This window comes from Melopsittacus undulatus, chromosome 2 (genome assembly GCF_012275295.1).
Source record: "Melopsittacus undulatus isolate bMelUnd1 chromosome 2, bMelUnd1.mat.Z, whole genome shotgun sequence".
Classification (NCBI taxonomy): Eukaryota; Metazoa; Chordata; class Aves; order Psittaciformes; family Psittaculidae; genus Melopsittacus; species Melopsittacus undulatus.
Window position 1 is genome coordinate 12,613,661 of NC_047528.1, and position 21,942 is coordinate 12,635,602.

Sequence of the window (21,942 nt, forward strand, 5' to 3'; positions counted from 1 at the left end):
TTCCGATTTAATAGCCTTATGTCTGCTGCAGCAACTTATTACTATGGGGAAAACTTTAATAACTTGAACATTTTGTTTTGTTTTGCTTTGTTTTTTTTTTGTTTTGTTTTTGCTTTTTGCTCACAGTTCCAAAGACACCTCCAGCTAATGTAAGTGGCAGAAGTGGAAGGCGACATGAATTAGTAATAGCATGGGAGGTAAGGGACTTTTCTGATTAAAGGCTTTGTTTCATGTTTACTTCTTTGAGGGCAAAGTAAAGAGTAGTGTACTGGGGTTTCCTTACAGCAAATCTTGGCAGGACATGAACACAAAATACTGTTCTCTAAATAGGTTCTAAAGTTTTGAAGCAATGTGCATTTTCATGTGGTTTGAGTAGATGGCACTATAGCAGCAGCTCAACTGTTGTCCTAATTCTTAAGTCTTTTCTTCCTGTTCTACTGCTTGGGTTGATTTGATTTTTCTGAATCTTATGTAGATGCTACATTAGATGAAATAATAGCTATAGGAATAGAAGGAAAGCCTTGTAGCTATTTTGTGCTTTTGTTTTTTTTTTTTTGTTTGTTTGTTTTTTAACTTGAGAATTATTTGTTTTAAGCATTTAGTAAAAATATAAAACCAAAGACTTGAAGTAGACCTTTATTTTGAGAAGATATGTGTGATACAAGATAAAATGCAGATTCATGACTGTGTTAGTGGGCAACTGCAGGAGTTGCTTTGTCTGCTAATCATAAATGATGCAGGAAAACAGAGACTTTTCTTGAGGACTTTTCAAAACTTCTAGATTCATAATAAAGTTTCAGATTCAGAAAATGTACATATACATATATATATAAACCCAAGAACAGTTACATCAAATAAGGACATGGGATTTTAATGATAAAAATTTTAGCCTAGCCAACTTTAGGAGAGATTCAGATGGTAAGAAACACACAGAATTCTAACTGCTTAAAATGGTGAATTTTAAGACATCTTAAAAGGCTGTATTCCATTGGCATATCTGCAGTCTCCTACATCAGCTAGCTGAGACAACTGATAGAGCAGATTTGCTTTATAGTCTATAACTATAAACAGCAGCAACTCCCCTAGTAGAGCAGATTTGCTTTTTAGTCTACAACTATAAACAGCAGCAACTCTCCTAGTAGAAGAGTAAAATCCTACAATGCAACTATAAGGGATCATTCTCACACAAGCAGTCAGATTATGGGCAGCCACTCTGTGGCTTCTTTCTAAATTAGTAAAACCACGTCTGATCATTACCTGAACTTTATTTTTTAGCCAGTGTCAGAAGAGTTTCAGAATGGACAAGGATTTGGATATATTGTAGCCTTCAGACCCAATGGAACCCGTGGCTGGAAGGAAAAAATGGTGACATCTTCAGATGCCTCGAAGTTCATCTACAGAGATGAAAGTGTGCCACCTCTGACTCCTTTTGAGGTGAAGGTTGGTGTTTACAACAACAAAGGAGATGGTCCCTTCAGCCCTATTGTGGTCATCTGCTCAGCTGAAGGAGGTCAGTTCAACAAGAAGTTAACTTGCATGCTACAAACTCTGCTAAGCTATTTTTATATAATGTGTTCTGTTATACTATTCTTTTTCAATCTTCAATTTCAAAATTCTTTGAAGAAGTGCTACGTAACATTAAGCATGCTTTGCAGAGAAGGAGATGAACTAATTTGCCAAGGTTCCCCAGAAAACGACTGAGAAAGGTTAGGAAAAAACCTCAAGCCACATCAGTCCTAACAAAAACTCAAAAGGTTTAATGAAATTTCATCCCTAATATGAAATCTATAGTCTTAACTTTAAGATGGGCAGCTCTAACAATGAGCAAAGAAAGGCTGATATCTTCTGATGTTTCTGGAGTTCATGATAATTTTTGATGGGTTAATCAGAGAAAAGCTCAAAGACTAAATAAATTCACTTATCACTGTTCATTACCTGGTTAATGGATAGCAAAAAATTTCAAAGTACAATTTTTTTCTTATTTTTAGTTTTTCTATTGTTTTTTTAGTTAATTAGTATAAAAGTTCTGAATTTGTATTAATGTCCAAATATTCAATGTGAATTACTGCAATAGTTCAGAAGAACAAATGAAAAATGTTTCGTATATTTCTTGAAATTTTCAGCTTGATATGACACTCAACAGGATTTTGTAAAAAAATAACAAAACCAAAAAACAAACAAGAAAAATAAAAAAAAAAACAAAACAGACAAAACAAAACAAATTTATACCAGCAAAAGAAGTGTTCTGTATTGACTATTAACAGAGGCCTGTGTTTGGAAATTTCCATATACAAAAATGGTAAATAAATGTTATCCATGGGAACATTTTCGCAGTTTCATTAGTGCAAGTCATATACTTCAGTTCTTCTTTACTATGCCATCTTTGAGTTATCCCACTGTCTCCTGTTAAAAGAGTAAGTACAGATGGATGGGATGAATTTCATAATATATCTACAAAAATGTAGTGTCAAGATAATGGCATTTCATGTGAAGCTGGAAACCATTAAATGCTATATTATATTAGCCTACAATAAATGTGTCATTTTGGAGCCATGATGAAGTAGAGATTATATACTGCTCTTCTCTCATAGTAATTACAGAGGTTGGAAACGCTGTTTTTGCTAAAAGCAGTTCCAGTAATTTGTTTGTGTTCCACCGCTTGGATCAGCATTACCAAGTGTTCATATTACTTTCAAAACAATTACACTTTAAAATGTAAAAATTGCCCCCTACAACTTGGAAATTTTACAGCTGACATTCCTCATTGACATTCCTCAATGGAACATGATATTGTGATACCAATGGTGATGCTTTTATTATTTAACAATTTCATACTCTAATCAGAAAGTTCAGTAAAGACAGAGTTATGCAAGGGAAGGGAGACAAAACCTTAATGGATTTCTTTTAAATAGTGAAAGTTATTTTAAATAAAGTTGAATGCGTAATGGTACTAAGTAGTCCTTTGCTTGGTTTTTGGACAAGACTGGAGAAGGAATAATCAGTAATATATATATATCATTTTTTCTAACATTTATTGTAAAAATATGAACTTTACAAATTATGTTCGTAGAATTATTAAAATTAACCTTTGACACTCTCAGAGGCTGTCTCTAGAAAACAAGATTCCTGATTATAATTTGATTATTAGAAAGTACTTACCCATAATAGCTTTGCAAATTCAGTCTTTGTATGTGTCTGTACATTAGACTTTCCTTTGGTAAGAGGAATTATGTGGGGCTAAATGTTTTATAAGACTTGTATTTGAGGAAAAAATATGGGATGCTGTGACAATACAATGCAGAATTAATTCATAAAAAGCTTTTCTCCAGAATAAACCTAGGTGATACACTGGAAATTTAAAGGAGTGACAAAACAGTTTATTACACCCAAGTTCTTGGCAGTATGGACCCTGAGAACCATAGACCTTTCAGCTTGCTATGTATAAGAAAAGGGGGAACTGGCTTTGAAGGAGGCATGCACTTTCACACTTATGCAGCTAAATAACTGAAGGTACATTTTCCCAAGGATTTCTGTTGAAGAGGAGATATTAAATAAAGATTGACAGTGCAATATATTATGGTCCTAGGGCTTATCTAGCAAACCCTGAGTTTACTTGCTTTTCCTCATATGCTCAATTCACTCCTCTGCAAACATCTAGAACACAGGCCTAGGATAAAGCTATTAAAAGTTAAGGAAACTTTATATTACATATTAAAATGTTTCCCACACCTACAGATGGATCTGGAGTTGTTTACTGTCATAACACATTTGTGTAAAGAAGTCTAAAACCTATTGCCTGTGCAGACAGGAAAAGAAACCGAGAGTGCATAAGCAGGTTCTGGACAAGGTAAAAATTCTCTCTTTTCTGGATGACTGTGACTACATATTGTATACTCTGATCTACATTGAGAGCCCATTCATGGTGACACTGAGCTGTGCCTAGGCAAGCGGCTTGGCAGGTGGTATTGAGGAAGATGTTTCCCTCTCTGAACACAACTGACTTCCCTCTGATTATGGAAAATGTCTCTGACTGGGGCAAAAGGCTTAAAAAACAACCTCAGAAAACAAGCCAAACACTGAGGACTTTTCATAAGTAAATAGGGTAATACTTTTACCTTTGTCTCTAAGTCAGATATTTAGAAGATAATATGACAGAAATTGTTACTGAAAGATCAAGTATAATGATAATCCAGACTTAAAGTGGGGAAAAAATATGACTGGCTATAGTTGGTTTAAGACATGTCTTCTTCATTGGCCTTTTGACTTCATAGGAAACATCACCAGAATACACCTCATGGGAGAGATTATCCTGGAGCTAAAGATGCAGATGATGTAACTGAAGAATAGAGAACAGAATGGAGAAGCATTCTATTGTACAAAACTAGTTAGATAATTCAGGACAAAAATAGGCAAATGTGACCCTCTGGAAAAGATAGCTTAATGCAGTAGAAAAGCTGGAAGGAGTCTTCCCTGGAGACCTTAGCAAAGGAAGAAAGCGAACAATCAAGGAGAAAAGAAGAAAAGAGGAGGTCAGGTGTTTTAGTGAAGTAAAAGAGAAAATGAGAGCCAGGCACCAGTTCTGAACAGGGAACGAGGATGATATACAGAAGATGCAGGATAGAAAAAAAAAAGATGTGCAATTATCTTCAGTAAGAAAGCAGAAGGACACAACAGACATGTTAAAGCACCAGGGAAAGACAAGCCTGAACCTTTCATGAAGAAACCCTTTAATAGAAAGAGACACCAGAACACATGGAGAGCACAGCAAGCTAGGCTGCCTGCCAGAAGAAAGGTTGCAATGTGCAAATCTAACACTGAAAAGGATCATAAACAGCAGGGAAAAGTCTTCTGAGTGTACTCTCTGCCAGAAAAATAATAGTATCAGGTTCATGGTAGAGCATACTGAAACAAAGCACTGCTGTGCAGGCACAGATGAGTGTTATCCATAGAGAATGAAAATTGTAAAGGCATAAGATACTGAAAATAAAACCATGAACAAAAGCAGTGTTAGGTACTGTTTGTTTTAACATTTATATATTCTTTGGAGATTTTTTCTTGATGACTACATTCCATTTAAGTACTGAGTGGCTAAGAATGCCAAGACTACTCATACAAGCTTTCAGTATCATGGAAATCATATGGAATCTCTATGTGTGGATTTAATTCCCTGGAAGAGGAAAACTGGAAAAATTGGAAATACAGCAACGGAAAAGAAAATATGAGACTGTGAAAGTGTACTTGCAAGAAGATGGAAAAGGCTGTATTGATAAGACTGATGTCTGGTAGGCTTGCTTTAGCAAGCATAACTAGATGAAGTATGAACTACATAGGAAAGAAAAGAAAGTAAAAATGGCTGGATGTCATAGCATGCTGATGATGTGATAACATATCAGGAAATAGAAAACCACTGTTTGGGTGAAAAAGAATATCCTTGGGTTCTATGTCATTTCAGAAGAGGGCATTTCAGAAACTGGGAGTTGAAGTAGAGGTCAGTTGCTGATTGCCAGATCAATTTGAATGCTGAGAAAGACCTTTCTAATTTTAGATAATTATTACAGGACACCTTCATTTATGAGAGAATTTAGCTGCTCAGGGTAGATTGGGTAGTAAATAAAACTAATGACCTTGTGATAATTATCAGATTCCTTATCCAGTACTGACCAAGAAGAAATAAAGGTGCTATAGTCTTGTTTTGATGAATAAGACACTATGGAAAAGCTTATCAGAACAAATAACAGTGGAACAATTAATCAAAAATTTATTTAATACACTCAAATTAGCAGTTGAGACTAGACATGAAAGTGTTTTGGAAAGTTTCTGAGCAAAGGTATAAAATCTACCTAAAGTGTAAACTGTAAGAAATGGTACATTGCTAAGGCAGTACTAAAGGTATCCATAATAAGTAAAAAGCACACTTAATAAAGTCTGCAAAAAATAAGCTGAAAAAAGTATTCTTTAAAAGTTAGGCAGGCATCTAAAGCAGGACATGAGGTGAAGTATGTAAGTTACTGATATTAAAGATAATTAAGGAATGGACGAGCAATAATGAAATACTTTATCATTTATTTTTAATAAATAAGGTGATTTAGGTAGGATAGATAAGAAGAATGAGAAAATCTGCAAATTTTTACACCTGTAGTGAAAACCTCTGGTATTTTCATGTGCTCAATGACCTGGGGCAGGATTTTTTCCATCAAAAATAAAGTAAACAAGGAACAGTTGGAAAAAAAAAAACAAACCCAAAAAAAACCCAGTTAATTTATTAAGAAAATAACCCAAATATTTCAGAATACAGAAAAAAAAAATACATTTGCCACCAGACTTGCAAAAGGCTTGGAACGCTAATGGCAAAATTCCTTAAAGACCATTCTTAGATCATATATGTTTAATATGTTTAATGCCAATAGGAAAGCTGGTTATGATACCGCTGTTACTGCAACCTTAGGATGCACTGCAAATACAGGGAAGGATCTGAACGACACACAGGAAAAATGTCGGTTGGATGACTAGAGGAAAGGAATATGAATAACATACAAGTGCTACATCAAGTACATAAGGAGTAGTAACAAGCAATCCATACAAAATGGGAACCCAACAGCTAGAACCTACACATAAGACAGACACAAATGTTTTAATGTTAATCAAGGCATCATTCTGATAAAACTATCATAAAGCTTAGCTGAAATCTTATCAACAGTTCTTGTTGCTCATGATCAACAAAGAACTCAAGATGATACAGGCGCAGAAGACTAATAGGATCATCAGCAAGTGAGTAGAAACCAGAAAAAAACTGATTATTTTGACCTAGTTGAAAAAAAAAAAAAGGCTTAGTTTGGGTAAAATACTATCTGCAAATCAAGGAAATTATTAAGAATGATGGAGAGATTTTAAAGGTAAAGAACAAATAAAATATAAAATAAATAAATAAGGCAAATAAAACAAGACAGATATTCTTTATCTTTGAGTCCAATTGGCCAAAAATAGTTCACATCTGCACAGTTGAACAGTGTCACACTCCAGATTGTGGCTGCATTCAGATACCTCCTGGTAACTATCGCTGGCCAGGCACCAGTATATTCCTGAGCATATTTTGGTCCAGAGTCACTACGTCACCACAGGTCATTCTGTTATTTAATGCCATGGACAACTGTATGTCCATGCTCAGGCTGGTTCCTTGTCTCTCTGTCCATATTTCGTTAGCAAGTATAGAATCATAGAATATTTAGAGTTGGAAAGGACCTTAAGATCATCAAGTTCCAACCCCCCTCCATGGGCAGGGACACCTCACATTAAAGACTGTATAGACTGTATAGACACAGCCTTTTAGTACAAGAATAAATATTAATTAGAATACATGTGGTATAGAAATAGGTGAGAATATAAAAGGAAAGTGAAATAAGCTTCTGAGAGGAAGAGGGTACCAAACTGGTTTCAAGATGAGTTAGGTCTTTTATAAAGTTTTTTCTTTAACGATTGCTACCATGGGAGATACAGAATCAGTTCTGTTAATTTCAGTAGCTGTCTTCTCCTTCAGGCACCTGACGACATTATCTTCACAAAAATTGAACCTTCTATAATTTTGATAAACACTGTAGTAAATACTACTAAAAACTTCTCGAAGTGAAATAGATAGCCCCAAGCAGTACAAGGTAAAGCCTTAAGTCTTGATATTTAATACCTCATAAGGGACTCCCAATGCACTTTTGTAATACATACAAGATGTAATGATACTGCACAGAGCTTTTGTCCTTGCTTTGGGTGGATTTGTACTAACTCATTGAGATAATAGAGAACCAAAGATCTCAGTTACCTGAAAGGCAGAGACATGTAACAGTCATTGCAATTTTGTTTCTTTATGACTCTAAGAAGTTCTGCATCAGCCCAGCTAGTGGATGATGTAATATTAAACAAGACACTAGAAACTCAAGAATTGTTCTGATTAGGCCCATCTCCCATCACTTTTCACCCTGAGTCCTTATTTAAACGAATACATAAATTACCCTGTCCTGATATATGGAATGTATATGCAATTACACAATTTTAAGTACAGCCTCCACGTCTTTAATTAAAATTTTACATTCATGAAGTGAAGTGTAGTTCATTTCATAGCTAAATCTTAGCTGTTTGAGGTTTAGGTGAACCTGAAAATTAATAAATCAGCATATTAACTGTAAAATTCAGTGGATTATTTCCTGTTTCTGACAGCTGATCCATCTGGAGAGATCCTGTAAAAATCCAGCTAGAGCTGTCTCCACTGATTTTTCAAAGAAAGAAATCACAATCCTGACATGTAAGAGTTTATTGAACATTCATCTGATTAATGCCACTAGCTTCCATGGGAAGTCAGATGTGCAATGTGGAAATGGCCATTTATATTCCTGAAAATGGCAACACTCCTGAACATTGAATCTAACAAACCATGAACATTATTAGTCTGCTTGTCCAGCTTCTATTCATGTGCTAAGGTCAGGAAGCCCTGTGTAAGTAACATGCTGGTGCAGCCTTCATGGAATAAGGCAGCTCTTTATCCCACATCACACTCCACTGTATAATAAATCTGGGTTATTCCATGGAGAAGGGACAGCCACAGTTGTTTTTTACTGAGAGCAAGTGTGCAGGAGAGTATATTGTGGATGGAATAATGCAATTCACTCATAAAAGAGAAGCAACAATATGTTTCTTCATATAAAACAGCAATTTAACAAAGTTTTATAGTAAATGCAACAGTGGTTTAACAAGATTCAGTGGCAAAATACACTTGGTTCTTTACTGCATGGAGGACAGGGCCAGACAAAACTGTCAGGGAAAGCCTCCCTTAGAATTACAAGTTTCAGAAAGGAACCCCTTGCTTTCTAAACTCCTCTCAGGCAGGAGACTAGATGCAGCTAGATCCAGACTTAGCCTCAGACTTAGTCAGCGGTTTATGTCTAAAGGATTATACATGGACAATCAATCCTTTGTATCACTTAGCTAAGATTTCAAAGTTTAGCATGCAATTAATCACTAGTCAAGAATCCGTTGTGGCAAGGAATCTCTCAGTCTCGAGTAGCCTTGTGAAGTGTCCCTACTCAAGGAGAGATCCTGGTGTGCAGCCACCTGCCATGCAGGATTGCTCAATGGGCCCTGGGCTGTCCACTATTTATGTAGTAAAATGATTGACCCTTAGTTGTGTTTGCATTCCCATTTGGCGCTTGACCAGCACAGGGGGGGACATGGTACACCTTTTTCGGATTTGTTGTTGGCCATTGTCATTATTTGTCCCCCCAGACTGAGTTGGATGTGACCATCACAACGCAGACCCATCTGTCAGCACAACCACTGATGGTTGTCACTTGAGCAGTTATGAAACAAAGGGTGAGGCAGGGGAGCACACCACCACAGATCGACATTACAGGAGTAGGCTTCAGAAGTTCAACCTGACAAGTAAGGGCATTTCACCGCTAAATAAAAGAGGGTCCAGAGCAGAGGTCAGCACTGCAGGCCAGATCACTGCTTGACTGCAAGCTCATTTCCCTTCTTATTTTAGTCTGTTTTAAAGTCCTTTGCAAAGACACTGAGAAAGAAGATGAAAATAGAAATTACTTGAAGAAAAGGGAGAAGTTGAAGTTCATTGTTTCTGGTCCAGGAAACAATGAGTCATCTAACTTTTGGTGTTTTGGAAATCAAACATCTTTTCTCTCTCTAGCACAAGATTCTAAAGAAAGTCTTACCCTGCAGGTAGAAATGCCACCACAGATGTAGTGGAGTCCACAAAACCAGGGATGCACAGCAAACAAGCCAAGGGGTAGAGCTGAGCAGAATATCTCTTGGCAATTCTCAGGAATAGAAACAGTTTACTGGAAGTCTCCTGATTTGCAAGATAGTCCCTGTAGCTATCTCCAGAAAGGGAGAAAATGCTACCTACCACTTTCTTTACCTACAGGTTGACACAAGAGGGATAACTCCTCATGGTTTTACTTCTAATAGATCTCTTTTGTGGATTTTTCCACAGACAGGAATTATTGCAGACATGGGTCCTGGCTGAAGTCCCAAAATCTCAACTATGTGGAACTACCTGGAGTCATAATGCAATTACTCAGGCTGAGGTTCTTAGCTTCAGAGAGCTCAGATTTTGAATTAGGGAAGTGTGTAAAACTCCTTTTTGTATTCAAAATGAGAAGTGAATGGATATTAAGTGATTGGATGGGGTGTCCTGACCGATACTCTGTTCCACAGAAGAGTTGAACAACATAAACTTGAATAGGCTCTTGGGCTTCTTTTTTAAGTTAGGTCATGTGGAAATTTTTAAGGATCAAAAAACAAATCAGAAAAACAAATCTGTTTACTGTCAGAAACAGGGAGAACAAAATGAGGGCTAGTAACTAATTCTTCTTTCCCTTATTTGCCAATATCAAAATTCAGGGTTCTCTTTCTGAACTGTAGGCCAATGCAGTTAAGTATAGTATCTTGTCCTGCTTTATTATAACCAACCCAAAACCATACAGATTGAACATGTTCCCTTAAAGTGTGATTGGAGCACATGGAAAGACAGTGTTTTGTAGAAATTGCACGTAGCCTTTTGAGAACTTACCATGCTGCATCTTTAATTCAACCAGAGAATATTAAAGGGACCATTAAAGATGTTGGATCTTTTTTTTTATTCCAAGCAGTGTGACCTCAGGCAGACACCTATAGATTTAGCATAATGCCAAGACACTAAGAAAAAAATATGATTATAACATCAGTGACCATTATAGAAAAACCTAATGAACCTGTCAGACTTATGATTAGTTTTAGACACACAGAATAAAGCATGACATTGGAGTGAACCACAGACTGTATTATATCATCAGAAACTATATGGTCCTCATCTTACCTAAATCAATAAAAAATGCCATATAGTCTCCATAAACTTTCAAACAGTCATAATATACGTTATTCCTAAATATGTAATTTCTCCTCTTTTGCTGAACACTTACATTCTCCAGATCTAATATCAGTGAAATTGCAGTGAATAATTTCTAGATATGTAAGAAATGCATTTTCTTCACATAAACTCCCCCAAAAGTATTTCTGCTCCGTTTGTTGAAAACAGTTTTTAAAAGCATCGGAAAATATTCTGTTTTTTATTCTGAGCAATACATAAACCACCCTTAGTGAATGCTGTGAAGAGAAAATGGTATCTACATTTATAAAAGTGTAAAGGCTGCCAACCAACATTTTCTGTACATTGCAAATTATTTATCCCACTGCAATCTTTTCTGACAACAAGGTAATTGCTTCAATAATACAAAAACTAGAAAACAGCTTTTGCCATGCAAATCTTAGCGGTACATAAAATAGAAAGCAGGGTGTAACTATTGAACAGAAAATCATAGGATGAGGAATATATTTCTTCATAGCACAATTCATTCAGTATTGAATTCAGAAGATCATTTCACTTATTCCTGCAGATTTTTTTTTATTCCTTGCTGCCTGAAAAGTTCCATACACATTTTATACTTATTAGTAATACTTATTGCTGGTGAACGTAATTTCGTATCACGTCAGAAATTATTCTTTCCTTTAGAAATAAATAAAAAAGAAGATCAAAAAGAACTGCAAACATTAAGAATCTGACAACAGAAAGGATGGAAGATTCATACAAGCCATGTCAGAGAAAAAGTGTAGGGCAGAGCAATGCCTGCAATATGATCAGAGAAAGGATGGTCGCTGATGAGTCAGGACAGTTTGATCACTAAGAAAAACGTATAATTTTAATTCAGGCTGTTCTGTAAGGAAAATCCTTTACTGAAACCCTGTTAAATGGGTGTGTGTCCCCCCCCCAAAAAAAATACTTTTACAAAGCTCTTTGATATGCTTCCTTATAGCATAAAAGCCAAGGCCTGTGCTTGCCCTTCAAGAGCAGATCAACACATTAGAAATGTAGTAAGGAACACTAGACTAAGGAAGAAATCACAGGCTCTGTGACTGCAGGGGAATGTGAATTCAGCTTTTTGCTGAGCAAGTGGAATACACCAGACCAGTGGAGAAATGCTGCTATTGTGTGCTCCAATGTCTGTGTTCAAGCCCTGTCTCACAAATTGACTTAAGGAAATTTTCAGTAATATTTAGGTAATAAAGCAAAAGATTCAAAAGATTTCCTTGTGACACAGTTTGATATGTGACCATTTTTTGGACTCTCTTCACTCCCAGTGCACTAACTTGTAGTATTCTCAATGGCCTGTCGTGGCCAATCCCTGTATAGATTTACTCAACTTTCTAGCCACTGAAAAAAGTTGGACCTGTGTAAAATGTTCAGAGATATGACAGTGAAATTTGCCTTTGGCAGTACTGCTGGGTAGGTGTGATACTGAAAGCATTCTGCAGCCCTAAGCCTCCAGTGTGCACCCTGGACATACCTGAAGGACACATGCCCTGGTGGGTGGGTAAGGAGGGTCCTCTGGTACAGATAAGCTGGAGGTCAAGGCTACAGAGTGTCCTATGAATAGCATGGAGATAGAAGCGTGGACATAGGGACAATGGTAACAACAAAGGTAATCAGAGGTACAAATCCTAGGTCTTAACACCTTGCTTAGAAAAGTGTGCATCCCACACCTAAACCAGTAAATGCTTCACAGCATGCCCCTGACACTGTTGCCTGTGACTTCAAGGTCATAATAACATACTCTTAAAAATACCTTTTTTGCTACAGCTCTGGGTGTCACTTCTGACTCAGTATAACCCTGGAGCAGGACTGACTAAGCACCCTAGCAAGGTATCCTGAGCTGACAGAATTGCACTAGAAAGACAGGAGGAAAATGAATGCTCCTTTTACTGCTGAAGTTAGGCTGATCAAGGGCTATGAAAGGGGTGTGTAGAGGGGGGACATTTTCAAATATTAAAGGTTTGGTGTTTTTAAATCATAGGCAACTGATTCTGTCAGTTTGCTGCACCCGTCATCAGTGATGAGATACTGATGTAGCATGACACAAATAAAGAAATACAACAATAATAATCTCTTAATCTTGCTCACTTTTTCATGTTTCCCATAAGTGTCATATCTTCTTGTGAGTATTAAGGTAGAATAAAGGAAGTAAATGACAGTTTCAGACGGAGTGTTTTTGATAAATACAAGCTGTTACAGTGGAGGTTTATTGTTTCAATTTTTCTTAATACAGAACCCACTGCTGCTCCCATCGATGTCAAAGCTACAAGTTTGTCTGTATCAGAGATTCTTGTTGCGTGGAAACATATTAAAGAAAGTCTAGGAAGACCACAGGGATTTGAGGTATGAACACAGAATATCATAATGAGAAGTCTTGTTGCTTTTGCTAGCCTTGCATTCTGTTAACATGTGCAGTAGTGAAACTTCAATAGAAATTATGCTCGGTTTAGCATACGTATGACTAGCTGTAGAACATCGGTCACAGCTGTAGCACCAGAACATCTTTTATTTATTTGTGCTTGAAAACTGTTCAACACCAGTTCTTATAACATCTCACTGACACTTCAGAAAGAGCAGAAAGAACTTCAAGTGACCCACCATACCTCTTTCACAGGCTGGGAAGATTAGGTATTGACCGTTTCCATCTCTAAGTGACCAGTTCAAACTTGTTATTTACTGAGGGCAATCGATACAAAGAAAGGAAAGCCTCTGCCATCCATGTGCTCTTATGCTGCAGGGGCTGGAGGACATCTGCTGGGCAGATCGTGAGGTCAGTATCAGGATGGGAAGCAGCAGCCACACTCAAGCTCAAGCTCAATAAGGCAGACAGCTCTTCCTGACTTGGGAAAAGAGAACCCACCATGGCAATGGACTTTCTCACACTTTTGGATCATTTGTAGCTTTGGATTTAGTTTACAACCCTGACCACCAGGAACATATCATATTTAGGACTAAAGTTATCCTTTGGGGCCACTACAACCCATCCTGACCTTGTGGTTCAGGTTGTCTGATTCTCATTAAGTATCTCAGCTAGACTCAATTTACTGATTTTGGGGTGCAGGTTGTTTGGATTTCTTTAGTCCCTTAGAGAGTGCGGACTCTTTCCTGATTCTCTATAGTAAAATAATAAGATAAACGTGTAGATCTATGGCAGGTACTAATCACATGAATATTTGAAGATGTCTTGTGACCTACTAGCATGGAGTGTCTCCCTTGCAGCATGTCTGGACAAGACCTGGGGCCTGATGACCATCACTTATGGCCTTAGAAAGGAAATGTAGGGGTTGGCGCAGCATCAGAATCATGACACTCTCCAGCACACCCTCAGGCTGGACAGTCTCTACCAGGAAAGCACATTTACCCCACAGCTTAGACACAGTCAGCATTTTTTATCCTGGCTGCAGTAGCCTCTTGATACTTAGATATTCCTGTATTGCTGCCCAGATTTATTCTCTTTGTATCAGAAGTGGTCTTCCTGATTTAAACCTTTAGAGTTCAGCATACTCTGACATCAGCAGTATCTGTTGTCTCTGTGTCTCTCATGGACTTCTTAGATACGAAATTGGAATTTGTTACTGATACAGCAGAGGTTATCAACATTGAACCTTATTAATAAATTGGCTTCCTACTGTGCTGTACACCAATTTTAGGATTTTAGCATGAAGATTACAGAGTAAATACTTCAAGACAGGGACCTGCAGCTGACAGAACAAAAAATGAAATATATATAAAAGAACGCTTCCTTTCTACATTGTCTATGAGTGTATTGAGAGTATTAGAGGAGCCTTCAGAGGTACTACTTTTATCTGGGGAGAGGAGGGTGCTTTCTCCCCTGCCCCACGTTTTCCCTCCTTGTTCATTTATCCAGAATTTCTCTGCCTGCTTTCTGACAGACAGATTTTTCAGGGAGTAGTTTGTTCTTCTCTGTCCTCGTTCCCAGGAAGAATTATGAACAGAGCAGCCCTTACTCAATAAAAAAAAAGGTAAATGCTGCTCTTCTGCATAATTCAGCAGGACAGAACACCATCTGAGGACAGTATTGCTAGATCTTTTTAGTTCCATTTTTCAGAAGGATTTCAACAAAAAGCAGATAACGACTTATAGGATCAGTATAGTGAGTCAGTACGTTACAGTATTCACTTAGGAACACTAAGACCATGCTGTGAGCCAAGTTTTGCTAACATACTGACAGTTTCTCTTTAAAGCATGCTCTCAATGCAGAAAGGAAGGACCTTGTATACTGAGAACTGGGGTTAAATTGTCTCCCCCAAAGAACAAGTTCTATGCTTTCCATATGATTTGCTTTCTTCAGCTTCTGTGAACACTATTTTAATTTAAAAGCTGATTCTGAAAGTTTTATTATATGTGGAACAGTGCATAAAATAGCTTGTAATACTCCTTTAATCCATACATAGCAAATAAATAACATATAGAAATACAGTGACTTTGATAAAAAGATTAATGATTTTTATTTTAACAATCATTTCCTATTGTGGACTGCAAGTAAAATGTTGCCTTAGATTCAAATTGAATGCAAAATAATCTGACTAGCCACTTTGTTTTCATGTCTCAATTTCTATTCCGCCTGTGGTCACCACAGCAGTGACAACCTCCTACACGATCTTCACATTTCCTGGCCTTTTAGCAACAGCAGTATAAAAGGGAGGGTGGGAGCACATTTTTTTTACCATTTGAATGTCTGGGCTCTAATCAACAAAAGTGACAGAATATTTACTACATACGGACAAGTTCACAGTGACCTACTTTCACTCCAGCCCTGTTTGCACTTTGTGCTAAGGAGTAATGAAAGGCAAAGTAACTTAACCAATTTCATGTTGTCATCCCTGAAAGGCAATATTAACTGTTATGTCACAAGAGTTTTATGCAGGGTTTCCTGTACTCATTTGCATCTTCCAAAGCCCATATTATTCCTGACTTCAGTACAGGTTTGTCAGCTGTCTGCCCAGCCTTATTAAATATATGCCAGCTACACTCTGATAAAGTAGAAGTAACTTGAAAACTTTGTCAGAATAGTAAAAAAATACAGTGTGTAGTTCCTACTTACAGTTTAGAATCCATAGCCTGAAGGTTATAAAATCTGTTTTAGCCCTAGGCAATATTTTCCTTGTCACTCATACTGGTAGTGAAGGGAAAGAGAAAGAACTCCTGGATAGAAGACAAGATATTTTTGTTTTCCTTTTTCTTTTCCAGAAAACCAAGGCTAATACTTAAGTATAGATCACAAAGCTCATGTCTTTTTCAGTGCAGCTCCCCCAGGGGATATGAGATTGACTCACCTAATCAAAAGACCAAGTTGCAACAAAAAAATTTGAAAAGTAGAAAATCTCAAATGTCACCTTCAGAGAGGATTACTTGACATAATAATTAGTTTATATCATATTCTGCCTTTTCAAAGAGAAATATTCAGGTTTTTGCTGTTTCTTAGATATATGTTGTATATTTCACACTGGAACAGAAAAATACATCTACTGGAATTTTGATGTGGGTTTGTTTTGGTTTTATAGAGTCGTAGAATAGTTAGGGTTGGAAAGAACTTTAAGATCATCTTGTTCCAACCCCAAAGCCATGGGCAGGGACACCTCACACTAAACCAAGTCAACCAAGGCTCTGTCCAACCCCACCTTGAACACTGCCAAGGATGGAGCATTCACAACCTCCCTGGGCAACCCATTCTAGTGCCTCACCACCCTAACAGGAAAGAACTTCCTCCTTATATCCAATCTAAACTTCCCCTGTTTAAGTTTCCATCCGTTACCCCTTGTCCTGTCACTACAGTCCCTAATGAATAGTCCCTCTCCAGCATCCCTGTAGGGCCCCCTTCAGATACTGGAAGGCTGCTATGAGGTCTCCACGCAGCCTTCTCTTCTCCAGGCTGAACAGCCCCAACTTTCTCAGCCTGTCTCATATGGGAGGTGCTTCAGTTCCCTGATCATCCTTGTGGGCCTCCTCTGGACTTGTTCCAACAGTTCCATGCCATTTTTATGTTGAGGACACCAGAACTGCACACAATGCTCCAAGTGAGGTCTCACAAGAGCAGAGCAGAGGGGCAGGATCACTTCCTCTGACCTGCTGGTCACGCTCTTTTTGATACAGCCCAGGATACAGTCGGCTTTCTGGGCTGCGAGTGCACACTGCAGCTGGCTCATGTTCATTTTCTCATTGACCAACACCCCCAAGTCCTTCTCTGCAGGGCTGCTCTGAATCTCTTCTCTCCCCAACCTGTAGCTGTGCATGGGATTGCTTCAACCCAGGTGTAGGACCTTGCACTTGTCGTGGTTAAACTTCATAAGGTTGGCATCAGCCCACCTCACAACTGTATCAAGGTCCCTCTGAATGTCATTCTTTCCCTCCAGCGTATCAACAGAACCACACAGCTTGGTGTCCACCTATTAAAGTGATGTCTCTCCATTTAGAGACAAGGGTGTCATGTGGGACAATGTCAAATGCTTTGCACAAGTCCAGGTAGATGACATCAGCTGCTCTACCTCTGTCCATCAGTTCCCTAGTCCCACCAGAGAAGGCCACCCAATTGGTCAGGCAGGATTTCCCCTTAGTGAAGCCATGCTGGCTGTCATCAAGCACCTTGTTGTTTTTCATGTGCATTAGCATGCCTTCCAGGAGAATCTGCTCCAAGATTTTGCCAGGCACAGATGTGAGACTGACTGGTCTGCAATTCTCTGGGTCATCCATTTTCCCCTTCTTGAAAATGGGGGTTATATTTCCCTTTTTTCCAGTCATTGGGAGCTTCATCTCACTCACGTGACCTTTTCCAATATGATGGGGTTTTTCAATTAGTGAAGTACACGTTGAAGTATTTTAGAAAGAACATACGGATGTTTCTTCCAGAGGCTGGTAAAACAAGATGGAAAAAAGAAGTACTGGTTTTTCATCAGCCTGAATAGCAATTTACAAGACTTCACTTTTGGAATTAATTAATTTTCCCAAACAAAAAATTAGCAATTGAACATTTCTGTGTATAAGTCAGTTTCGCCTACAGAGTTACTCTTATGCTGATTCAAACCCTTCTAAAACCCTGAAGACTATAAAAAAGAGGTTATAGCAGAACAGTACTACTGCTTTTCAAGTCTTTAAGGTATGGATCACTCCCTAGATCTGTAATGTGAGCCTCAAGAGAACCATACCATTTGCAACATCTCTATCACCAATAGTTTGTTCCAAGACTACTAGCTTACCTAAAATCAGGAATGTAGATAATTATTGTTTTTTTATAAGAAAATATGGTTAGATATTTATGACAGTACTCAAGGCTGAGGTACAGTATCAGTTTTCATTCCATGTGTATGCAGGACAATATGGTAGAAGATAGTACCTGAAAAAAGAGATGGAGGATGCAAGCTACTCCAGAGAATACTCCAGAACCTAGAAGTATTGAACAGTGTTTTCTTTCTTCTTTCAGTCAACAGTTGTTTTGGTGAGAGGGAAGCAACTGAGGTTGACTGATAGACTTTTTTTGCAGGAACCTGTCATCTTGTCACACCAGTGTCTTGATACGATATGAAAAGTACCTCTTCTCCTGTCCTAAGTGCTTGGTCCTCCTGCTGCACTAACATTTACATGAATTCATGTGCCAGTTCAAGGCAGCTTTGTGATAATGATATTTAAAATAGTTTTTATGAAACCTGAACCATGGTGTGTTTCTTACAGGGCTAGTAGCAGTTCTTTGATCTCACTGCACTTTCTCCCCTAGCATTTTCAGTACCCTGAGATCTCTTTGAATTAATTTTCAGCTATGTCAGTACTGTTGACGTTGGTAAATAGTCAGTCAGAGAGCATAGGAAAGTTTGTGTCCACTCCTATTCATCCTACCTAATTTAGGCTTTTATTTTATATGCTCAATTTGTAGCTTTAATTCTCTGTAGTCAACAGAAGAGTATCCAGAGAATAACTCTGACTTTACTGAATTTAGAGAAGAGGGCCTGTAATTAGATCACATTAATTTATATCAAAGTATGCATACCCTAGGAACCAATCTGGGAAAAGAGTAATATTATGTAAGATACTGTTTAACCTAAAACTTCAATGAAGTGGTCTGTAAATATTATAGGCAGAAAAACTTTACACAGAAACAAAGTTTTAACATGATGTTTTAACGAAGCAGGCTGCACATTTCTGCATCTCCTCTTGTCAGTTGTTTAAACATTATTGCTTTCTCTCCAGCTCACAGTTCCCCCACCATTGACTTCAGTCAACAACTAAGTTCTCGTTTTTAATAAGCAGTTTTTCCTTTAGTCCATGCAACAAACGGATGTTGCATTATGAAAGAAAGAAAAATGCATATTTTAAGATCAAAGTCCAAACTCACCTGGCAAAACTTTAAGAAGATTTTTAAAAGCAGGGACCAAACATGTAAGGGCTTTGAAGTACAGAAGAAACTGAAATAGAAGCATTGACTAATTGCATTTCATGCTTTTGGTGCTTGATACCATTTATCAATTCCCCTAAGAATATCCCTTTGCCATGTGGTGCAGCAGAACTAGTAGGGAACATCACATGGTTATTTTTGCAGATTTAACGTGCAAAATATAATTAGTATATTAGTATGCCATATAAGCAGTGGTGCAGTGCATTTCCAAACAGGAGAGAAATATCAAAAGGGCTGAGTTATGCTTTTTTCCACTCTCATCAGGCTTTAATACCTATGTAGTCCTAACACCAATATTTGGAGAATCAGGTTTTCACAACTTCTTTATAAAAATAAGCTTCCATGCAAAAGCTGGGGACTATCTACTGTGTTGTACATTGCATTCACATGAGACATGGTGTGCCTTGTGAATAAATAATGAGACCTATTGAGCTACCTACAGCTGTGCTTCTGGCTTTCTAGACCCAGCATTTCACTACTTCAGTTACATTTCCACCCCTACTACTGTCCACCTCTGTAACCCTGGGCAAGTAGCTTTTAATTTCTGACCACTTCCCCATTGGATCCTCAGCAGACTTCAGTTACTGGATGATAGGGTATCCAGGACACCTCACTTTGTTTCTCACTACCTGTTTGTATAGTGCTTAATACATGTGGCTCTCGTCAGTGTAAAGTTTATAAAGATGCATTGCAAGTAAAATGAAAAGAATCTGACCAACCAAGAGATAATAAGCATTCAATTCTAGTGTGTGAATAAATGGCTGTTCATTCTTTTTTCCCTCCAAGAATGCTGTAACTAGGTATTATTTCAGATACTAGTAGGGTTGGTCAAGCATTCAGCTAGCTAAATACATCAGTGAATCACACATTTCAACAAGTCGTGATTACAGATAGATTAGTTTTCTGAGCTGTTCTTAATCTAAGAATTAAAGCAACAGCATTTAAACACGAGATAATGTAGGCACACACACACAAAAAGATACTTATTTTACAACTGAAAGAATAGACTTTGAGTTAGCACAAACTGATATACCCTTGATCAAAATTAACAAAGACACTTTATTCAAGTGAGGATATGACCTCAAATGTGTATTTTTTGCAGCCAGGTCTTTCTAGATTTTATTTTTTATTAATAGAAGTCCTAGTGCAATTATAAAAGGTCAGCATAGTACTCATTGATCTTATTTCCCTATGAACCCCTTGGTTTTTAAGGCTTGCCATTTTTGGGGGGATACATTTGCAAGAGTGCTCTATTGTCCATGACCTTTTTCTCAGTGGAAAAGTAATCCAGAAATAATATGAATACCTTATTATGAAATAAGCAACTTCACAGAAAAGGTCAAAATGTGGAATAAATGCAAGTAGGTCTCAGCATGAATAACGGTAAGCTGAATAGAGGTCTTTGAATGGTACATTAGTGACATCTCCTGTTAAGGAAAATAGGGCCCCATGAGTACTACCTTACTTGAGTAAGTCACCTAGATACATTAAAAAGATATAGCACTGCTTTTTTACATTTATGACCTGCAAAATACCTGGTCCCTGAGGAAAGAGACTCGTCAAATTCGTAGCTCAGTTCTATACCTTCTTTGAGATTATGAGTGCAGGTACCAGAAATATGGACTAAGAACCACCAAAGATCATTTATAGGGGGTTTATGACTGAAAAGGAAGGGCATAAAAATATCAAAATCGTGTTTACTAAAAACCTCTTTCTAGTCAAGAACTAAAACTGAATCAATTTCATTCTTTTTTTCCATATAAGAATTTTCAGATGAATGGAAGATTCCATTTGGTGTTCTGTCACTTCTTATTCATTATGCTGATAGCAAATCTTGTGGCTCTCAGTTGCAAAGGACCAGGAAAGAAATATTGCTCACAACACTTCTTAACTGATGCGGTCACAGCTTTCCAGGGTAAACATAGATATTCTGGTGACATAGCAGAGGTTGAGCTTTCCTTGAATTCTCTGAAATGTTCATCTTTTCTGATTTTAGTTAGATCTTCTGTGCCAGTACACAGCAAATCAATGAGCTTCAGATAATACTGTGATATTCGGAGTCTTGCCATTTTGGAGAAGTAAGCATTGCTTGGCTCTGAGGTTAGGCTGCAAATCCCACAGGTTTAAAGAGGGCCTGATGATCAGACAAAAAACATAAATGACAAAATGACTCCCCACAGGATAACAAGTACGAGCACCTGGACCTTCCCGGATGCCTAAATTAATCCTTCATTTGGTTCCCTGTTGGCAGGTTGGTTACTGGAAGGACATGGAGCAGGAAGAAGCAGCAGAAAAAGTCAAAACTGAGGGAAATGAGTCATCCATTCTCCTGACAGGATTAGAAGGAAATACATTATATCACCTAACAGTGAGGGCATACAATGCTGCAGGGTATGGACCACCTAGCACTGCTGTGCAGGCAGCAACCAAGAAGTCCCGTAAGTGATCTCAGTACCTTTGCTCAAAGGGAGAAGTCAGGGATCAACCTCTGCCCTCTTCAGTTTTCCTTTAATAAGGGTCTATATAAGTAGGTTTTTTTTCCTTTAGTAAGAGTGAATAATAATCAGGAATGATTCATGGCTTTGCTTTGATATATAGACATGAATTCAAATGACTTTGCATTCATAAAAAA

The 21,942-nt window shown here is 37.7% G+C and overlaps 1 protein-coding gene across 1 annotated transcript in view; it reads left to right on the forward strand.

Annotated features, from left to right (window-relative positions):
* CNTN5 (contactin 5) overlaps positions 1-21,942 on the forward strand; it is a 221,962-nt gene that overhangs the window by 196,475 nt on the left and 3,545 nt on the right. Inside the window, exons 15-18 of the mRNA XM_034072837.1 lie at positions 127-197; positions 1,276-1,510; positions 13,140-13,249; positions 21,562-21,748. Coding sequence (XP_033928728.1) covers positions 127-197; positions 1,276-1,510; positions 13,140-13,249; positions 21,562-21,748 — 603 coding nt within the window. The remainder of the gene's footprint in view (positions 1-126; positions 198-1,275; positions 1,511-13,139; positions 13,250-21,561; positions 21,749-21,942) is intronic.